Source organism: Somniosus microcephalus, chromosome 4 (genome assembly GCF_052327205.1).
Source record: "Somniosus microcephalus isolate GS21.2 chromosome 4, FLI_Smic_1.0, whole genome shotgun sequence".
Lineage (NCBI taxonomy): Eukaryota > Metazoa > Chordata > Chondrichthyes > Squaliformes > Somniosidae > Somniosus > Somniosus microcephalus.
Genome location: NC_140990.1, coordinates 33,761,677 through 33,781,875, shown reverse-complemented (window position 1 = coordinate 33,781,875; position 20,199 = coordinate 33,761,677). Strand labels below are relative to the sequence as shown.

At 47.6% G+C, this 20,199-nt stretch overlaps 1 protein-coding gene across 1 annotated transcript in view; it reads right to left on the bottom strand.

The window, feature by feature from the left end:
- Positions 1–5,021: 5,021 nt before the first annotated feature.
- The window catches only part of LOC147118582 (uncharacterized), a 50,182-nt gene continuing 35,004 nt past the window's right edge, over positions 5,022–20,199 (bottom strand). Inside the window, exons 3-4 of the mRNA XM_085983939.1 lie at positions 17,871–18,050; positions 5,022–9,847 (exon numbers count right to left, since the gene is read on the bottom strand). Coding sequence (XP_085840065.1) covers positions 8,051–9,847; positions 17,871–18,050 — 1,977 coding nt within the window. The 3' untranslated portion in view covers positions 5,022–8,050. The remainder of the gene's footprint in view (positions 9,848–17,870; positions 18,051–20,199) is intronic.

Genomic DNA, 20,199 nt, shown 5'->3' with positions numbered 1-20,199 from the left:
TGGGAGCAGTGAGGAGCGGTGGCAGAGCTTAAAACCAGTGGCAGTGAACGAGGCCCGATCAATTCAACAGCGGGGGAGAGAGGTAAAAAGTAATCAAAGTGTGACATCACCAGGAAGCAGGTAAGTGATTGGTTGGTGAGTATTTCTCCCTTTTTTTTAAACTTTAACTCTGGTTTATAGTTTCTAAGGTCGCTCTGGTGTAGCGGAGACTGTTGGTAAACCAGTTAACTGTAGTGCATTAGTGGGATTGATTGATTTAATTTAACTTCAATTAATTAAAGAGTAAGTCATGGCAGGACAGCCCGGCCCCGTGATATGCTCCTCCTGCGATATGTGTCCTGACAACTACATGTGCAGGAAGTGCATCCAGCTGCAGCTACTGACAGACCGCATTGCGGCACTGGAGCTGCAATTGGATGCATACTGGAGCGTTCACGATGCTCAGGACATCGTGAGTAGCACGTTTACGGAGTTGGACACACGGCAGGTAGAGGTTGGACAGGAAGAAAGGGAACGGGTGACCAACAGGCAGAGTACTAGGCGCAAGCAGGTAGTGCAGGGGTCCCCTCTGGCCATCCCCCTCTCCAACAGATACACCACTTTGGGTACTGTTGGGGGGATGGCTTATCAGAGGAAGGCAGTAGCAGCCAACTTCCTGGCACCAGGGGTGGCTCTGCTGTACAGAATGGGAGGAAAAAGAGGGGTAGAGCTATAGTAATAGGGGATTCAATTGCAAGGGGGATAGATAGGTGTTTCTGCAGCCGCAAACGAGACTCCAGGATGGTGTGTTGCCTCCCTGGTACAAGGGTCAAGGATGTCTCCGAGCGGCTGCAGAACATCTTGGAAGGGGAGGGGTGAGCAGCCAGTTGTCGTGGTGCATATAGGCACCAACGATATAGGTAAAAAGCGGGATGAGGTCCTAAAAGCGGAATATAGGGAGTTAGGAGATAAATTAAAAAACAGGACCTCAAAGGTAGTAATCTCAGGATTGCTACCAGTGCCACGTGCTAGTCAGAGTAGAAATAGAAGGATACTTCAGATGAATACGTGGCTAGAGGAATGGTGCCAGGGGGAGGGATTCAAGATCCTGGGACATTGGAACCGGTTCTGGGGGAGGTGGGACCAGTTCAAACCGGACGGTTTGCACCTGGGCAGGGCTGGAACCGATGTCCTGGGGGGAGTGTTTGCTAGTGCTGTGGGGGAGGGTTCAAACTAAAATGGCAGGGGATTGGGAACCTGAGCAGGGAGACAGAGGAAAGGGAAACAAGGATAAAAGCAAAAGATAGGAAGGAGAAAAACAAAAGAGGCAGTCAGAGAAATCAACGGTTCAAATCAAACGTGGCCACAGTAAATAATAATTCTAATAGGTCTAAGAGCGTTAAAAAAACAAGCCTGAAGGCTTTGTGCCTTAATGCGAGGAGCATTTGTAATAAGGTGGATGAATTGGCTGTGCAAATAGAGGTAAATGAATACGATTTGGTTGGGATTACGGAAACATGGCTCCAGGATGGCCAAGACTGGGAACTCAACATCCAGGGGTATTCGATATTCAGAAAAGATAGGCAAAAAGGAAAGGGAGGTGGGGTAGCATTACTGGTTAAAGAAGGGATTAATACAATTGTAATGAAGGATATTAGCTCTGATGATGTGGAATCTGTATGGGTAGAATTGAGAAATACTAAGGGGAAAAAAACATTAGTGGGAGTGGTATATAGACCTCCAAACAGTAAGGCGGAGGTTGGGGATGGCATTAAAAGGGAAATTAAAGAAGCGTGCAATAAGGGCACTGCAGTCATCATGGATGACTTTAATCTACATATAGATTGGGCTAACCAAATTAGTAACAATACTATGGAGGAGGAATTCCTGGAATGTTTACGGGATGGTTTGCTGGACCAATATGTTGAGGAACCAGCCAGAGATCAGGCCATCTTAGACTGGGTATTATGTAACGAGAAAGGATTAATTAGCAATCTTGTTGTACGAGGCCCATTGGGTCGGAGCGATCATAATATGATCGAATTCTTCATTAAGATGGAGAATGAAGTAGTTGACTTAGAGACTAGGGTCCTCAACTTAAATAAAGGAAACTACGATGGTCTGAGGAGTGAGTTGGGTAGGATTGATTGGGGAATGACACTCAAAGGGTTGACGGTGGATAGGCAATAGCAAACATTCAAAGATCGAATGGATGAGCTACAGAATTTGTTCATCCCAGTTTGGCATAAAAATAAAAAAGTGACTCAACCGTGGCTAACAAGAGAAATTAGGGATAGCATAAGATCCAAGGAGAGGACATATAAATTGGCCAGAAAAAGCAATAATCCTGAGGATTGGGAGCAGTTTAGGAGTCAACAAAGGAGGACAAAGGGATTAATTAAGAAAGGGAAAATAGAATGAGAGTAAGCTTGCAGGAACATAAAAACTGACTGTAAAAGCATTTATAGATATGTGAAAAGAAAAAGATTGGTGAAATCAAACGTAGGTCCCTTGCAGTCAGAATCAGGGGAATTTATAATGGGGAACAAAGAAATGGCAGACCAACTAAATACATATTTTGCTTCTGTCTTCACAAAGGAGGACACAAATAACCTCCAAGCGATGACTGGGAACATAGGGCCTGATGAAAGGGTGGAACTGAAATAAATCAGTATTTGTAGGCAAATGGTGTTAGGAAAATTGATGGGACTGAAGGCCGATAAATCCCCAGGTCCTGATAATCTACATCCCAGGATACTTAAGGAAGTGGCCCTAGAAATAGTAGATGCATTGCTGGTCCTCTTCCACAACTTGATAGACTCTGTAACAGTACCCATGGATTGGAGGTTGGCTAATGTTACCCCACTATTCAAAAAAGGTGGTAAAGAAAAAGTGGGGAATTATAGACTGTTAAGCCTGACATCGGTAGTGGGGAAAATGCTAGAGTCCATTATAAAAGATGTAATAGCAGAGCACTTGGAAAGCAGTGACTGGATCGGACAAAGTCAACATGGACTTACAAAAGGTAAATCATGCTTGACTAATTTACTGGAATTTTTTGAGGATGTAACTGGTAAAATAGATAAGGGAGAACCAGTGGATGTGGTGTATTTGGACTTTCAAAAGACTTTCAATGAGGTCTCGCATAAGAGATTAGCATGCAAAATTAAGGCACATGGGATTGGGGGCAAGGTATTGACTTGGATAGAGAACTGGTTGGCGACAGAAAGCAGAGAGTTGGAATAAACGGATCGTTTTCCGAGTGGCAGGCAGTGACTAGTGGGGTACCGCAAGGATCGGTCCCAGGACCCCAGCTGTTCACAATATATATTAATGATCTGGACGAGGGAATTGGATGTAATATCTCCAAATTTGCAGATGACACAAAGCTGGGTGGGAGGGTATGCTGTGAGGAGGATGTCGTGAAACTCCAGTACGATTTGGACAGGTTGTGTGATTGGGCAGAAACATGGCAAATGCACTATAATGTGGATAAATGTGAAGTTATCCACTTTCGTGGCAAAAACAGGAAGGCAGATTATTATTTGAATGGTAATAGATTGGGAGAAGGGGAAGTGCAAAGAGACCTGGGTGTTCTTGTGCACCAGTCGCTGAAGGTAAGCATGCAGGTGCAGCAGGCGGTTAAGGCGGCAAATGGTATGTTGGCCTTCGTAGCAAGAGGGTTCGAGTACAGGAACAAGGATGTCTTGCTACAGTTGTACAGGGCCTTGGTGAGACTGCACCTTGAGTATTGTGTGCAGTTTTGGTCGCCTTACCTGAGGAAGGACGTTCTTGCCATGGAGGGAATGCAGTGAAGATTCACCAGGCTGATAGCTGGGATGGCAGGAATGACGTATGAGGAGAGATTGTGTTGATTGGGCTTATACTCACTGGAGTTTAGAAGATTGAGAGGGGATCTCATCGAAACCTATAAAATTCTGTCAGGCCTGGACAGACTAGATGCAGGAAGGGTGTTTCTGATGGCCGGGGAGTCCAGAACCAGGGGTCATAGTCTAAGGATAAGGGGTAGGCCATTTAGGACTGAAATGAGGAGGAATTTCTTCACCCAGAGAATGGTGAACCTGTGGAATTCTCTGCCACAGAGGGTGGTGGAGGCCAGTTCATTAAATATATTGAAGAAAGAGTTGGATATATTTCTTAAGGCGAAAGGGATCAAGGGATATGGGGAGAAGGCAGGGACAGGGTACTGAATTTGGATGATCAGCCATGATCTCATTGAATGGCGGAGCAGGCTCGAAGGGCCGAATGGCCTACTCCTGCTCCTATCTTCTATGTTTCTATGTCTTTATGAGAGTGCACCATGAAACACCCACCTGCAGAAGTTTTCCAATGGCTCTCCATGCTTCTGAACAGATGTACGATGTTTGTTTTTCTCCCTCTCTCCCTCTCCTGTAATGGAGATCAGTTGGGGAAGCAGAGATGGAATGGCTTCCCTTTGCTGGTCTGGTCTCCTGGTCTCGTCTCGTCTCTCCTCTCCTCTCCTCTGGCACCCCAATAGTAGCTGCAGCAGCAACAGATGTGGTCTCTCCTCCTTGACAGAGAGACAGACCTCTCCTCTCCTCTGGCACAGCAGCAGCACAATATTCCTGGCTGGCTATCAGGGGCCCCGGGGTTCATTAACCTGCTCCCTGAGCTCTCTCACCTGATGTGTCAGCGGCTGCTGCCAAGGTCCGCGCATGCTCAGCTCACACTGCCCGGGTGAGTGACGGGAGCTCCGGACCAATAGGGAGCGAGCGGGGCGGGGCTGGAGGAGCGAGCCGGTGGCGGGTCCTCCAACCAATCGGGGAGCCCGAGGGGCGGGACTAGCGCCGGCTGATTGTCTGATCCGCAGGGCAGCGGGTTTATCCAGTCCCTTGTTCAGGGCCCGGGGCCAGGGGAGGCTGTGGGCCTTTATTCCCCTTATTGGACACAAGGCTCTTTGCCTCACAACACACTGGCTCAGGTTTTAATAGACTTTTTAAATTCATCAATAAAAGCAGATAAACTTCATGGAACAAAATATTTAATATTTGGGAGTAAAAATACTGTTATTTTCCTCTGGAGAATTTGTTAGTTTCAGACAATAACAACAACTTGTATTTATATAACATCTTTAATGTAGTTAAATGTCCCAACACACTTCACGTTATAAAACAAAATCTAACACCGGGTACAAACCAAGCGTATTCCCATAAAGAGGAAAGATGGGGCGTCCAAAGCTCGAGCTCCCGATGACAAAGGGTGTAGAGGTTAGAATAAAACAGAAAAAGGAGGTTTATGACAAATGTCAGGTACAGAATACAGTCAAAAACCAGGAGAATACAGAGAGTGGGGGAAATTGAAAAAGGATATATGGAAGAAAGACTTGCATTTATATAGCGCCTTTCACGACCACCAGACATCTCAAAGCTCTTTACAGCCAATGAAGTACTTTTGAAGTGGAGTCACTGTTGTAATGGGGGAAACGCGGCAGCCAAAAATAGATAGAAAGGAGGTGCTAAGTAGGTTGTCATCACTCAAAGTTAACAAGTCACCCGGTCCAGATGGGATGCATCCTAGATTGCTGAGGGAAGCTAGGGTGGAGACAGCAGAAGCTCCGACCACAATCTTTCACTCTCCCTCAGATATATGGGAGTGGTGCCAGAAGACTGGAGGATTGCAAATGTTACACCCCTGTTTAAAAAAGGGGAGAGGGATAAACCTGGTAACTACAGGCCAATCAGTCTAATGTCAGTAATGGGTGAACGACTAGAGACCATTGTCAAGGACAAAATTAATTCTCACTTAGAGAAGCATGGGTTAATAAGGGGCAGCCAGTATGGATTTGTTAAAGGTAAATCGTGTCTGACTAACCTGATTGAGTTCTTTGATGAAGTAACAGAAGTTTGATGAAGGTAGTGTAGCAGATGTTGTATACATGGACTTTCTAAAGGCATTTGATAAAGTACCACACAAGAGACTTACTCGGGGAATAAAAGCACAGGGAATTAAAGGGCTGATGGTAATTTGGGTATATAATTGGCTAAGGGAGAGGAGGCAGTGAGCAGTGCTGAGGGATGTTTTTCTGACTGGAGGGAAGTATGCAGTGGGTTCCCCCAGGGGTAGGGATTAGGACCACTGCTTTTCTTGTGATATATAACTGACCTGGACTTGGGTATAGGTGTACAAGTTTGAAGTTTACGGATGATACAAAACTTGGCAACGTAGTAAATAGTGAGCATAGTAGTAGCAGACTTCAGAAGGACAGAGACAGATTGTGAAATGAGCAGACACAAGGCAGATGAAATTAAATGAGGATAAGTGTGAAGTGATGCACTTTGGGAGAAACAACAGGGAGAGGCCGTATAATCTAAATCGGACTATTTTGAGGGGGTGCAAGAGCAGAGGGACCTGGGGGTCCATATTCACAAATCTTTGAAAGTGCTACGGCAAGTTGGTGAGGCGGTTCAGAAAGCGTATGGGATACTTGGCTTTGTAAATAGGGCCATTGAATACAAAAACAAGGAAGTTACACTAAACCGTTACAAATCACTAGTTAGAAACATATGACAGGAGGAGGCCATTCAGCCCCTCAAGCCTGTTCCGCCATTCAATGAGATCATGGCTGATCTGCGACCTAACTCCATACACCCGCCTTTGGCCCATATCACAGAATCACAGAAACCCCACAATGCAGATAGAGGCCATTTTGGCCCATCGAGCCTGCACCGACACATATCCCACCCGATCCCCGTAACCCCTACACCAACACATATCCCACCCTATCCCCGTAACCCCACGTATTTAATCCCCCGAACACTAAGGGTCAATTTATCATAGCCAATCAACCTAACCCGCACATCTTTGGACTGTGGGAGGAAACCGGAGCACCCGGAGGAAACCCACGCAAACACGGGGAGAATGTGCAAACTCCACACAGACAGTCACCCGAGGCCGGATTCGAACCCGGGTCCCTGGTGCTGTGAGGCAACAGTGCTAACCACTATGCCACCGTGCTGCCCTTAATACCTTTGGGTAACAAAAACCTATCAATCTCAGATTTAAAATTAACAATTGATCTCGCATCAATTGCCATTTGCGGAAGAGAGTTCCAAACTTCTACCACCCTTTGTGTGTAGAAGTGTTTCCTAATTTCACTCCTGAAAGGTGTGGCTCTAATTTTGAGACTGTGCCCCCAGTCCGAGAATCCCCAACCAGCGGAAAGAGTTTCTCTCTATCTACCCTATCTGTTCCCCTTAATACCCTGAAAACTTCGAACAGATCACACCTTAACCTTCTAAATTCCAGGGAATACAACCCTAATTTGTGTAATCTCTCCTCGTAACTTAACCCTTGGAGTCCGGGTATCATTCTGGTAAACCTACGCTGCACTCCCTCCAAGGCCAATATATCCTTCCTAAGGTGTGATGCCCAGAACTGCTCACAGTACTCCAGGTGTGGTCTAACCAGGGTTTTGTACAGCTGCAGGGTTTTGGCCTCAGCTGGAGCCTTGTGTATAATTCTGGGCACCACACTTTAGGAAGGATGTCAAGGCCTTGGAGAGGGTGCAGAGGAGGTTGACCAGGATGGTACCAGGGATGAGGGACTTCAGTTATGTGGAGAGATTGGAGAAGCTGGGATTGTTCCCCTTAGAGCAGAGAAGGTTAAGAGGAGACCTAATAGAGGTGTTCAAAATGATGAGGGGTTTTGATCGAGCAAGTAGGGAGAAACTGTTCACTCTGGCAAGTGGGTCGGTAACCAAAGGTCACAGATTTAAAATAGTTGCTAAAAAAACTAGAGGGAAATGAAGAGAATTGTTTTCACACAGAGGGTTGTTCAGATCTGGAACACACCATCTGAAAGGATGCTGGAATCAGGTTCCACAGGAACTTTCAAACGGTAATTGGACATGTACTTGAAGAGGACTAGTTTGCAGAGTTCCAGGGATAAAGCTGGGGTTTGGGACGAAATTGGACAGCTCTTTCAAAGAGCCGGCACAGACACGATGGGCCGAATCACCACCTTCTGTGCTGTTAGATTCTATGATCTATGAGATGTTAGAGCTTTTAAAGCTCTTCCCACAGTCAGAACATTAACAGGGTCTCTCGTCAGTGTGAACTCGCTGGTGTGACAGGAGGTGGGATGACTGAGTGAATCCCTTCCCACACACAGAGCAGGTGAAAGGCCTCTCCCCAGTGTGAACTCGCTGATGTACCAGCAGGTGGGATGACTCAGTGAATCCCTTCTCACACTCAGAGCAGGTGAACGGCCTCTCCCCAGTGTGTAGGTATTGGTGTCTCTTCAACTCCCCGGAGCATTTAAAGCTCTTCCCACAGTCAGAACATTTAAAGGGTCTCTCGTCAGTGTGAACAAGCTGATGTCCCTTCAGATCCCCGGAGCTTTTAAAGTTCTTACCACAGTCAGGACAGTTAAACGGCCTCTCATCAGTGTGAGCTCGCTGGTGTACCTTCAGTTCCCTGGGGCTTTTAAAGCACTTCCCACAGTGAGGACACTGAAATGGTCTCTCATCAGTGTGAACTCGCTGGTGTCCCTTCAGATCCTGGGGGCTTTTAAAGCTCTTCCCACAGTCAGAACATTGAAATGGTCTCTCGTCAGTGTGAACAAGCTGGTGTTCCTTCAGATACTGGGGGCTTTTAAAGCTCTTCCCACAGTCAGAACATTGAAATGGTCTCTCATCAGTGTGAACTCGCTGGTGTCCCTTCAGATCCTGGGGGCTTTTAAAGCTCTTCCCACAGTCAGAACATTGAAATGGTCTCTCGTCAGTGTGAACAAGCTGGTGTCCCTTCAGTTCCCCCGGGCTTTTAAAGCTCTTCCCACAGTCAGAACATTTAAAGGGGTTCTCTCCAGTGTGAACTCGCTGGTGTCCCTTCAGCTGCCCAGAGCTTTTAAAGCTCTTACCACAGTCAGGACAGTTAAACGGCCTCTCATCAGTGTGAACTCGCTGGTGTGCCTTCAGATCCCCGGAGCTTTTAAAGCTCTTCCCACAGTTAGGACACTGAAATGGCCTCTCATCAGTGTGAACAAGCTGGTGTCCCTTCAGTCCCCTGAGGCTTTTAAAGCTCTTCCCACAGTCTGAACATTGAAATGGTCTCTCACCAGTATGAACAAGCTGGTGTCGCTTCAGATTCCTGAGGCTTTTAAAGCTCTTCCCACAGTCAGAACATTGAAATGGTCTCTCACCAGTGTGAACAAGCTGGTGTTCCTTCAGATCCCCGGGGCTTTTAAAGCTCTTCCCACAGTCAGAACACTGAAATGGTCTCTCATCAGTGTGAACAAGCTGATGTTTCTTCAGGTCCCCGGGGCTTTTAAAGCTCTTCCCACAGTCAGAACACTGAAATGGTCTCTCCTCAGTGTGAACTCGCTGGTGTGTTTGCAGGTGGGATGAAGAAACAAATCCCTTTCCACACACGGAGCAGGTGAATGGACTGTCCCTGGTGCGACTGCGCTGTTGAACTTCCAATGCAGACGGGGAACTGAATCCCTTCCCGCCGTCCCCACCTTTACCCGGTTTCTCCCCGGTGTGATGGTGCACGTGTCTCACCAGGTCAGGCAATCGGCTGAATCCGCGTCCACACACTGAACACGTGTGCGGTTTGTCATTGCTGCGATCACTGCTTTCTCCTTCCATGTGCAAAGGCCGATGATATTCAGGTTCTGATGAATCGAGTGACTCTGTCAGAGCTTGATGTGATGTTTGGTCTGAGCTTCCCGTCTGTAACTGCTCCACTTCTATAACCCTGTAAATTGAGATCAGAAAAGGATCAGAGGCAAACTGTTGTTTAATTTTCCCCTTTCCGAACCCAAGGGCAGTGAAGTTGATTTTCAGGCCCCAGCTGCTGCACAGGTTGGTTGAAAGGATCAGCAGTAATGGCAGCTGTAATACCCACAAGCCCCCATGCTCCAGAAAGCGCTCTGTTGACTCTGAGTCCCGCGCATGTGCTCATGGCCCCTGCGCTCTCCCTCCTGCTCCACAATCGCCCATCGCGATCGGTCCGCAACGCGCATGCTCAGCGCACAAAACCCCGCGGTTGGAACACTGGGCGCGCATGCGGAGCCGCAACATCTGGTACGCGTGCGCGGCTCAGGTGGGGGCGAGTCGGTGTTTCGCCTCAGCCGCCAGGGAGGTGCGCATGCGCAGGACGACCCAACATTCTTTCTGTCAGCAATCACTCCCTCGTTTCTTTAATAAAAACAGAAACTGCTGAAAATACTCAGCAGGTCAGGCAGCATCTGTGGAGACAGAAACAGAGTTAACGTTTCAGGTCAATGACCTGTCTTCAGAACTGCTTGTTCTTTAGTGTCAGCCAGTGGCTCAGTTGGTAGCACTCTCGCCTCTGAGGCATAAGGTTGTGGGTTCAAGTCCCAGCCCAGAGACTTGAACACCAAATCTAGGCTGACACTCCAGTGCAGTGCTGAGGGAGTGCTGTACAGTTGGAGGTGCCATCTTTCGGATGAGACGTTAGAGCAGACGGGGCCACAGTTTCTCAGGTGGATGTAAAAGATCCCATGGCACTATTTCAAGAAAGAAAGAAAGATTTGTATTTATACAGTGCTTTCATGACCACCAGATGTCTTGAAGTGCTTTACAGCTAATGAAGTCCTACAATGAAGTAGTCACTGTTGTAATGTGGGAAAGAGCAGGGCAGTTATCCCCAGTCTCCTAGCCAATGTTTATCCCTCAATCAACATAAAAAGATAGATTATCTGGTCATTATTACATTGATGTTTGTGGGAGCTTGCTGTGCGCTAATTGACTGCTGCGTTTCTTACATTACAACAGTGACTACACTTCAAACAGTACTTCATTGGCTGTAAAACACTTTGGGACATCCGGTCATGGTGAAAGGTGCAATATAAATGCAAGTCTTTCTTTCTTGACTGGTCTCACCAGCGACCTCTTCTAGCTGATGGTTGATTGGCATTACAAGAGGATTTGAGTACAGGACTAAAGAAGTCTTACTCCAATTATATAGGGCCTTGGTGAGACCACACCTGGAGTACTGTGTACAATTTTGGTCTCCTTACCGAAGGAAGGATATACTTGCCATAGAGGGAGTGCAACGAACGTTCACGAGATTGATTCCTGGGATGGCGGGACTGTCGTATGAGAAGAGATTGAGTAAACTGTTGTGTATGTACCTTTAAGGGAGAATTGACTTTATACTGTAGTACCGGCAGTGACCACACCTGTATATAAAGCCATAGCAGGCTTCTGTACTTGCAGTTTAAGCTTACCCTCTGTTCAGTAAATACCTGTTATTATTGTTCTCCTGCAGTCCGTGTATTATTGCTACGCGGACACTACACTGGCGACGAGCAGGTTCGAACTCACCTGCAGTACTGCATCACCTCACGGGGATCTTTCCCTGAAAAGAAGCTTCTTGGAGGTCAAAGTCAGAGCAACGGGCGTCGACCGCGGGCAACCGCCCAGTGATCCATCGGAGTTCGGAGAATTGCAGGGGAGGCTGTGGAGAGCTGGGCTTGGCTCCCCAGTCAAGGTGTTCCAGCAAATCGTGCTGGTAGCAGGTAGTGCGCTGACCCTTCCGGACTGCAGCGGGCTCGGGCTCGATCGAGCGGCTCTGCAAAAGGAGCCGTGCAGCGTCGTCGGGAGGAAAAGAGAGAGAGAGAGGGTGGAGCGCACAGGGCGCGGTCGATGCTCAAGAACCGGGCAGCGTAGAGAAAATAAAACGAGGGGAAGGAAAAGTGAGACGCGCCAAAGCCGCGGGTCGCCGCCATTACCCTGTAGAACGCTAGGAGCAGCGTTGGCAGCAAGGGGAAGCGCCACCATTTTATTCCATTGGGGAAGAAGGAAAAGCGCGGGAGGCGCCATTTTAAACCACCCAAGATGCCGAAGAGTGGCAGTATCACTGCTTTTGACAACGAGGTAGAAGACTGGACCACGTATGTGGAAAGAATTGAAGTGTACTGCAAGGCAAATGAGGTGGCCGATGGAAAGAAGGCGTCGGTATTATTAAATTTGATGGGCACGAGAACGTACGGCCTATTGCAGAATTTAATTACCCCAGCTAAACCAATGGAGAAAAGTTTTGAAGATATTGTTAATATCTTACAGGAACACCTAAACCCTACACCGCTGCTGATAGCAGAAAGATTCAAGTTCCATAAAAGAAACGAGCACAAAGATGAGAGCAATGCTGACTATCTTACGGAACTACACAGGTTATCGAAGCACTGCCAGTTCGGAGCAGGACTGGCAGACACCTTAAGGGATAAGTTTGTCTGCGGGCTCCAGAGTGAAGGAACCCAGAAACGACTACTTTCAGAAAATGACCTGACGCCAGAACAGGCTTTCAGCGTGGCAGTATCCTACGAAGCAGCAGCACGGGGAGCTGCGGAAATACAACAGAAACCACAAAAATACAGCACTAACGAAATGGCGTATGGAGCAGAAAAGTGCTATCGCTGCGACAGAACAACCCATGATCAGAAGGACTGCTGGTTTAAGGACAAAGTATGCAGGCAATGTGGGAAAATGGGACACATAGCAAGAGTCTGCAGGTCGGGAAAGAAAACCTACACTACAAGAACTACTAAGGAAAAGTACAAGAAAGTAAAAAAAATGACAGACAGTAGTTCAGAAGGTCAGGAGAGTGATAATGACTCTGGGAGCAGGAGACTAAGTTGTCTAAAGTTACACAATGTGATCGCAAAGGACGATCACCGAACCATTTGGGTCACCCTCATGATAGCAGGGTCCCAAGTAAAGATGGAATTGGACACAGGATCAGCCCTAACTGTCATGAATCGACGAGACTATGAGCGGCTATTCTCACACATACCCTTGAAGGACACGTCCATTGTATTGAAGACATACACTGGGCAAAAAGTCTACCCCAGAGGAAAAATAAGGGTGCCAGTTAAATACAACAGCAAGGAAACACAGAAACTGTATCTATATATACTACAAGATGGAGGACCACCATTATTGGGACGTGAATGGATCCGAAAAATACAATTGGATTGGCATTCCATTCAGGCGCTAACTTTGACTGACAAAAAGGATGACGACATCACACCTGGACGACTGTCAAAAATTCTAACTGACGCGAAAGAGGTGTTCCAACAAGGACTTGGGACTCTAAAAGGAGTAACGGCAACCATAAAAATCGAAGGTAACGCAAACCCAAATTTTTTTAAGGCCAGACTGGTACCGTACGTGATCCGCCCAGCCGTTGAAGCAGAGCTGGAGAGTCTGGAGCGTTCGGGTGTGCTGTCCAAGGTGGACTGGAGCGAGTGGGCCACACCCATCGTTCCTGTAATGAAGAAATCATTGAGCAGCACGCCTGGGGAGCCGCAGAAGGTTCGCATCTGTGGGGACTTCAAGGTAACTGTGAACCCAGTCCTGCACACAGTACAATATCCTCTTCCACGGATAGAAGATATTTTCGCCTCACTATCTGGAGGGAAATGCTTTACGAAGATTGATCTGGCCCAAGCGTATCTACAAATGGAGGTGGAAGAAGGATCCAGGAAATACCTCACGATAAACACTCACAAAGGTCTTTACCAGTACAACCGACTGGTATTCGGGGTAGCATCAGCCCCGGATATTTGGCAGAGGGCGATGGAACAAGTCCTGCAAGGGATCCCGGGGACCCAGTGTTATTTGGACGACATCCTGGTTACGGGCGAAAATGACAGTGAACACCTTGCCAACCTGGAGCAGGTGCTCACTAGATTACAAGCATATGGGCTACGAGCCAACCGCCCCAAATGCGAGTTCTTCAGGAGACAAATCTCGTATTGTGGCCACATGATTGATGAGGAAGGGTTGCATAAGTCCCCAGACAAGATTGAGGCAGTAGTCAAGGCTCCAGCACCGGAAAATGTGTCGCAACTGAGGTCGTTCCTCGGGTTGGTGAACTACTACCATAAGTTCTTGCCGAATTTATCTACAATTCTGCACCCACTGAACGTCCTGCTGCAAACTGGAGTAACATGGAACTGGAGTGATGGGTGTAAGCGTGCTTTTCAGAAATGCAAATGCCTAATCACTTCAAAAGAAATATTGGCCCACTACAATCCAACACTACCGATTCGGCTGGCATGTGATGCGTCTTCCTACGGCATTGGAGCGGTGCTGTCACACAAATTCCTTGACGGTTCAGAGAGGCCAATAGCCTTTGCGTCATGCTCGTTAACCTCAGCCGAGCGTAATTACGCCCAGATTGACAGGGAGGCCCTCAGCCTGGTGTGGGGGGTGAAGAAGTTCAATCACTATCTGCACGGGCAGAAATTCACCCTACTGACTGATCATCAGCCTCTGGTCTCCATTTTTAACCCAAAGAAGAACGTTCTGGTGATGACGGCGCAACAGCTGCAAAGATGGTCACTTTTTCTAGGGGCACATCAGTATGACATAGAGTACAAGGGTACGAAACAGCATGGAAATGCTGATGGGCTGTCACACCTACTGTTGCCTATGGTGGAGGAAGCACCTGCAGTGGACCCTGTTGAGATATTCCATTTGACCATAGTCGAATGTCTACCTGTTACAAACTCAAGTATAGAGAAGGAGACCTGAAATGACCTGACACTCTCTCGGGTCTATGATTTGACGGTGAAGGGATGGCCAGCACATGGCGACTCACTGTTGCCAGCATTCTCACCAAGGAGAGAACAGCTGTCAGTGTGCCGGGGGACCTTGATGTGTGGATCCCGAGTGGTAATTCCACCCAAGTTGAGAGAAAGAGTGCTCAATGAGCTTCATGAGGGTCATCTGGGAGGGGTGAAAATCAAGAGCCTAGCCAGGGCGTTTGTGTGGTGGCCGGGAATCGATAAAGAAATCGAAGAAATGACCAAGAGATGCACAGGATGCCAGAAGGTCCAGAATGCTCCACCACAGGCCCCCGCTACACCCATGGGAGTGGCCCTCATCTCCATGGCAACGGGTACACATTGATATTGCTGGTCCATTTATGGACTCAATGTTTCTAATCGCCGTGGATGCCCATTCGAAATGGCCAGAGGTCATCAAAATGTCCTCCACCACCACGGAGTAAACTATTGGAGTCCTGTGGACCATCTTCGCCAGGAATGGCTTGCCAGAACAGATTTGCTCCGACAATGGACCACAGTTTGTGTCCGAGGATTTCCGGAGGTTTCTGAGGAATAATGGGGTGAAACATTACACATCTGCCCCATATCATCCAGCCACAAATGGATTGGCCGAGAGGTTTGTTCAGACCTTTAAAAAGGCAATAAAGGTGATGTATAATGACGACATACCACTACAACACAAGGTGGATAATTTCTTGTTTGCTTACCGGAATGCGACACATGCAGTCACCAACCAAGCTCCAGCCATAATGTTCTTCAACCGAAGGCTAAGATGTCGCCTGGATTTGCTCAAACCAAACATAAGACGAGATGTTGAGGATAAGCAATTCCAGCACATCAATGAGAAGCCAACCAGGAGCTTCAAGATAGGGCAACCAGTCTTGGCCCGTGACTACCGAACAGAAAAATGGCAGCCAGGAACGGTATGCACACAGCAGGGATCACTAATGTACACAGTGGACATTGGAGAGAGCATCGTGAGACGCCATGCTGACCAGATTCTAGAGTCACAGGAACAAGCCAAACCCAAAACACTAGCATGTGCACCTGGTAATGAACCCGAAGTACAGATTGCGTCTACCTCAGAATCAGTGGTATTGGAAGCTGACGAACCAACCAATGCCAATGAGCCAGAGTCGACTCCGCCGCAAGAACAGGATACTCGAGAAAGGCGCTATCCAGTCAGGATCAGGAAGCCTCCTCAAAGACTGAACTTATAAATGATTATTTCAGTTGATGTATATAGTCCAGAGAAAATTGTAATTGTAATTAGTTATTATTTAATTGTTAAATGAATGTTATGTACTGTTTATCTAAAAGGGGAGGAATTGTTGTGTATGTACCTTTAAGAGAGAACTGACTTTATACTGTAGTACCGGCAGTGACCACACCTGTATATAAAGCCATAGCAGGCTTCTGTACTTGCAGTTTAAACTTACCCTCTGTTCAGTAAATACCTGTTATTATTGTTCTCCTGCAGTCCGTGTATTATTGCTACGCGGACACTACATAAACTAGGCCTGTATTCTCTTTAATTCAGAAGAATGAGAGGGGATCTCATTGAAGCATACAAAATTATTACAGGGCTTGATAGGGTGGATGCTGGGAGAATGTTTCCCTTGGCTGGGGAGTCTAGAACCAGGGGCCACAGCCTCAGGATAAAGGGTCGGCCATTCAGGACTGAGATGAGAAGAAATTTTTTCACACAGAGGGTGGTGAATCTTTGGAATTCTCTATCCCAGAGGGCTGTGGAGGCTCAGTCATTGGGTATATTCAAAACAGAAGTCGCTAGATTCCTGACTAGTAAGGGCATCAAGGGATATGGCGATAGGGCCGGTGAATGGAGTTGAGGCAGAAGATCAGCCATGATCTCATTTAATGGTGGAGCAGGCTCGAGGGGCGTACACGGGAGCGGTGGTTTGGGCCGAGTCCGGCACAGCGCCCCCTCCCGGTCACCAAGGGTAATAACCGTGCATGCCCAGAGGACACCAAACCCCTCCCCCACTCGGAGCTGCGCCTGCGCACTCGGATCCTGTCTTACGCGGGGCATTCCGGGGAAAGGCCTTGGTGTTGGTTACAGAGTTGCGATCGGTGACGCAAAGTGAGTTTTCTCCGCTCGGATTGGGTGGAGAATCGCGCGGGGTGAGGGTGAGGGGTGGATCGGGAGAGAATAAAGTGAAATAGAAAAACCTGAGAGTCCGCGAGACCCTGGACCGAGCGGCGTCAGTTGGACGGAGCTCGTGATCTCCTCGGGGACACGTGACCCGGGCTCACGGCCTGATTGACGGGAGCTGCCGACCAATACAGAGGGAGCGGGGCGGGGCTGGAGGAGCGAGCCGGCGGCGGGTCCTCCAACCAATCGTGGCACCCGAGGGGCGGGACTAGCGCCGGCTGATTGTCTGATCCGCAGGGCGAGTTTCTCCAGTCCCTTGTTCAGGGCCCGGGGCCAGGGGAGGCTGTGGGCCTTTATTCCCCTTATTGGACACAAGGCTCTTTGCCTCACAACACACTGGCTCAGGTTTTAATAGAGACTTTTAAAATTCATCAATAGAAGCAGATAAACCCCGTGATTCTGTGGCACAAACTTTCTAATATTTTATAGAATCATAGAATGGTTACAGCACAGAAGGAGGCCATTCGGCCCGTCAAGCCCGTGCCGGCTCTCTGCAAGACCATTTCAGCCACTCCCACTCTCCTCCCTTTCCCCGTAACCCTGCAAATGTCTTTCCTTCAGGTACTTATCCAATTCCCTTTTGAAAGCCAAGATTGAATCTGCCTCCACCACCCTTTCAGGCAGTGTATTCCAGATCCTAACCACTCGCTGCATAAAAAAGTTTTTCCTCATGTCGCTTTTGGTTCTTCTGCCAATCACCTTAAATCTGTGTCCTCTGGTTCTCGACCCTTCCGCCAATGGGAACAGTTTCTCTCTATCTACTCTGTCCAGACACCTCATGATTTTGAACACCTCCATCAAATCTCCTCCCAACCTTCTCTGCTCTAAGGAGAACAACCCCAGCTTCTCCAGTCTATCCACGTAACTGAAGTCCCTCATCCCTGGAACCATTCTCGTAAATCTTTTCTGCACCCCCTCTAAGGCCTTCACATCCTTCCTGAAGTGCGGTGCCCAGAATTGGACACAATACTCCAGTTGAGGCCGAACCAGTGCTTATGAAGGTTCATCATAACTCCCTTGCTTTTGTACTCTGTGCCTTCCTTGCTTTTGTTGCCTCTTGTTGCTGGCTCCAGGCACTGGAGCGGTTCCTGTGTGTTCAGCTCTCAGCTGCAGTCAGTACCTGGGCCGGGCTCAGCACTTTACCCAGCACATCTCTGTCCACGTTGTCATACTTGACACGGAGGGGCTGCACAGGCTTCTCGTCCACCTCGGTCAGGACGAGAGGTCCCGACAACTCGTGCAAGTCTACGGGCATGTTGCGGCCGCACTGCGGACAGCCCAGGCTTAGGCTGCGTGAGCTGGAGCCGCATGAGCTACACTGGAGAAGGTTGAGATTCCAGAAATAGTGGGAACCAAGGGGCTAATGAGAGCGAGGAACTTAAAGTAATTCATATCAGTCGAGAAAAAGTACTTGAGAAACTAACAGGACTAAAAGCCGACAAATCCCCTGGACCTGACGGCCTACATCCGAGGGTTCTAAAAGAGGTGGCTGCGGAGATAGTGGATGCATTGGTCGTGATCTTCCAAGATTCACTGGATTCTGGAAAGGTCCTCGTGGGTTGGAAGGCAGCAAATGTAACCCCGCTATTCCAGAAAGGAGGGAGAGAGAAAACAGGGATCTACAGGGCCAGTTAGCCTGACATCAGTCCTCGGGAAAATGCTGCAATCCATTATTAAGGAAGTGGAACAGGGCACTTAGAAAATGATAATATGATTTAGGCAGAGTCAACATGGTTTTATAAAAAGGAAATTGTGTTTGACAAATTTATTAGAGTTTTTTGAGGATGTAACTAGCAGGGTAGATAAAGGGGAACCGGTGGATGTAGTTGGATTTCCGAAAGGCATTCGGTAAGGTATCACATAAAAGGTTGTTACGTATGGGGTTGGGGGTAATGTATTATCATGGAGAGAGGAATGGTTAACGGACAGAAAACTGAGAGTAGGGAGAAATGGGTCATTTTCCAGTTGGCAGGCTGTAACTAGTGAGGTGCCGCAAGGATCAGTGTTGGGGCCTCAGCTATTTACAATCTATATTAATGACCTAGATGAAGGGACCGAGTGTAATGTATCCAAGTTTGCTGATGATACAAAGCTAGGTGGGACAGTAAGCTGTGAGAACACAAAGACTCTGGAAAGGGATATAGATAGACTGAGTGAGTGGGCAGTAAGGTGGCAGATGGAGTGTAATGTGGGGAAATGTGAGGTTATTCACTTTGGTAGGAAGAATAGGAAAACAGAATATTGTTAAGGTGAGAAACTATTAAATATTGGACCTGAAACATTAACTCTGTTTCTCTCTCCACAGATGCTGCCTGGCCTGCTGAGTTTTTCCAGCATTTTCTGTTGTTATTTCAGATTCCCAGCATCCGCAGTATTTTGCTATTGTATTAAATGTTGGTGTTTAGAAAGATTTAGGTGTCCTCGTACAAGAATCTCAGAGTGCAGCCAGTTCCTGCAGCAAGAACGCATTCAACTCAAATGATACCAACATTAAAGGGTCAAACGGCTGGTCTGTAAAGGCAGTTTTGTGAAATTGACCAATCATAAGAAACTGACCAAACTTCGTATCCCAGCATCAACTGAGGAACCAGCGAGACTTTTAAGGGAACGTGTAATACACGCTCTGGATTAAACAGCATAAGAACCAGACACGACTCCTTTTACTTCATGAATATGCTAATCAAGGAAGTGGCTGGAACAATCGAACCACACAATGGCCTGTGTTTGTGTAAATTCAACTGACGGTCCTGTCCAGCGAAACTCCTCGCTCCAGCTGTTAACCAGACTTACAATTGGCTCCACCAAGTCTGCAACATCTTTTGGAAATGTTAATTCCAGGATTGTTGCTGGATTGAAACCCATTCACTAACCTTTAGTGTGGAAGCAAGTCATCCTCGGTTCCGAGGGACTGCCTAAGAAGACGAACCTTTCAAACTGATGATAAGCAAGGAACTGTTGAATCAAGACATTTCTGTGTGTGATAATGGTCGAACATCCAACAGGATGAAGACATTAGTATGATAGCAAAATACTGCAGATGCTGGAAATCCGAAATAACAACAAAAAATGCTGGAAAAACTCAGCTGGTCAGGCAACATCCGTGGAGAGAAATTTGAGTTGACGTTTCGGGTCAAAACCCTTTTTCAAAACTGGAAAGGAAATAAAATAGATCGAAGGCAGGGCTGCGATTGAACAAAAGAAGTAAAAGAGACATTAAAAGGTATTCAAAACCAGACGAGATGGTAACAGGCCAGTGGAGACAAAAGGCAGCTGAGATTAGGTGTGAAGTGTACTGGCAGGATAAGAGACAGCTGCCAGGTGGGAGAGAGAAACAAAAGGAAAGGGGGGGGGGGGAAAGGAGGGCCCAAAACAAAGGGGTGGAAAAAAAAGTAAAAAAGTAATAGGGGCCGAGGTTATGATCTGAGATTGTTGAACTCGATATTGAGTCCGGAAGGCTGCAAAGTGCC